Source organism: Eimeria mitis, genomic scaffold (genome assembly GCF_000499745.2).
Source record: "Eimeria mitis Houghton genomic scaffold, Emh_scaff2561, whole genome shotgun sequence".
In the NCBI taxonomy this organism is placed as follows: domain Eukaryota; phylum Apicomplexa; class Conoidasida; order Eucoccidiorida; family Eimeriidae; genus Eimeria; species Eimeria mitis.
Window position 1 is genome coordinate 2,859 of NW_013570903.1, and position 607 is coordinate 3,465.

The 607-nt window shown below is 61.1% G+C and overlaps 1 protein-coding gene across 1 annotated transcript in view; it reads right to left on the bottom strand.

Annotated features, from left to right (window-relative positions):
- The window catches only part of EMH_0055550 (uncharacterized protein), a gene marked incomplete at both ends in the record, with an annotated part of 6,742 nt that overhangs the window by 2,154 nt on the left and 3,981 nt on the right, over positions 1–607 (bottom strand). The window contains 1 exon segment of the mRNA XM_013497248.1: positions 114–581. Coding sequence (XP_013352702.1) covers positions 114–581 — 468 coding nt within the window.

Genomic DNA, 607 nt, shown 5'->3' on the forward strand with positions numbered 1-607 from the left:
CCCAGTGGATCCAATACAGGATGCTGCTGCAGCTGCTGCTGCGGCTGCTGGGCCTGGTGCTGCTGCCCCTCCTGGTCGTTAGTCTGTTGCTGTGTCTGCATCTGCAGCTGCACCTGCATCTGTTGCTGTTGTTGCTGCTGCTGCTGCTGCTGCTTCTGCTTCTGCACCTGCTGCTGCGGCTGTTCCTGAATGGTGGCAGCGAGCGGATTTTCGCTGTGTGGCAGCAGCTGCAGCAAATCCAATAAAAGGCAGCGCGGCGCGGGACCGGTAACCACCGGCAGCATCGCCAGCAGCTGCTGCCGCACTGCTGGCGCATCCCAGCCCAAAGCAGCAGCAACAGCACAGCCGGTTGTTGTTGCTGCTGCCTCCGGATCCCACTGCTGCTTGCTGCTGCTGTTGCTGCCGCAAGTAGTGCTCACAGCAGCAGCAGCCTGCACCGCCGTCGACTTCTTTCTATGCTGCTGGGGTAGCGCCCCCAGGCCCCACAGAGAGTGTAGGGACCGCAACAATGATAAGCAAACCAACACCCTGTCTGGAGGCGCCCCCGGGTAGCAGGAGAGAAGACAGCGGCGATGCAGCCGCTGTAGAAACAGCAGAAAGCATCCAA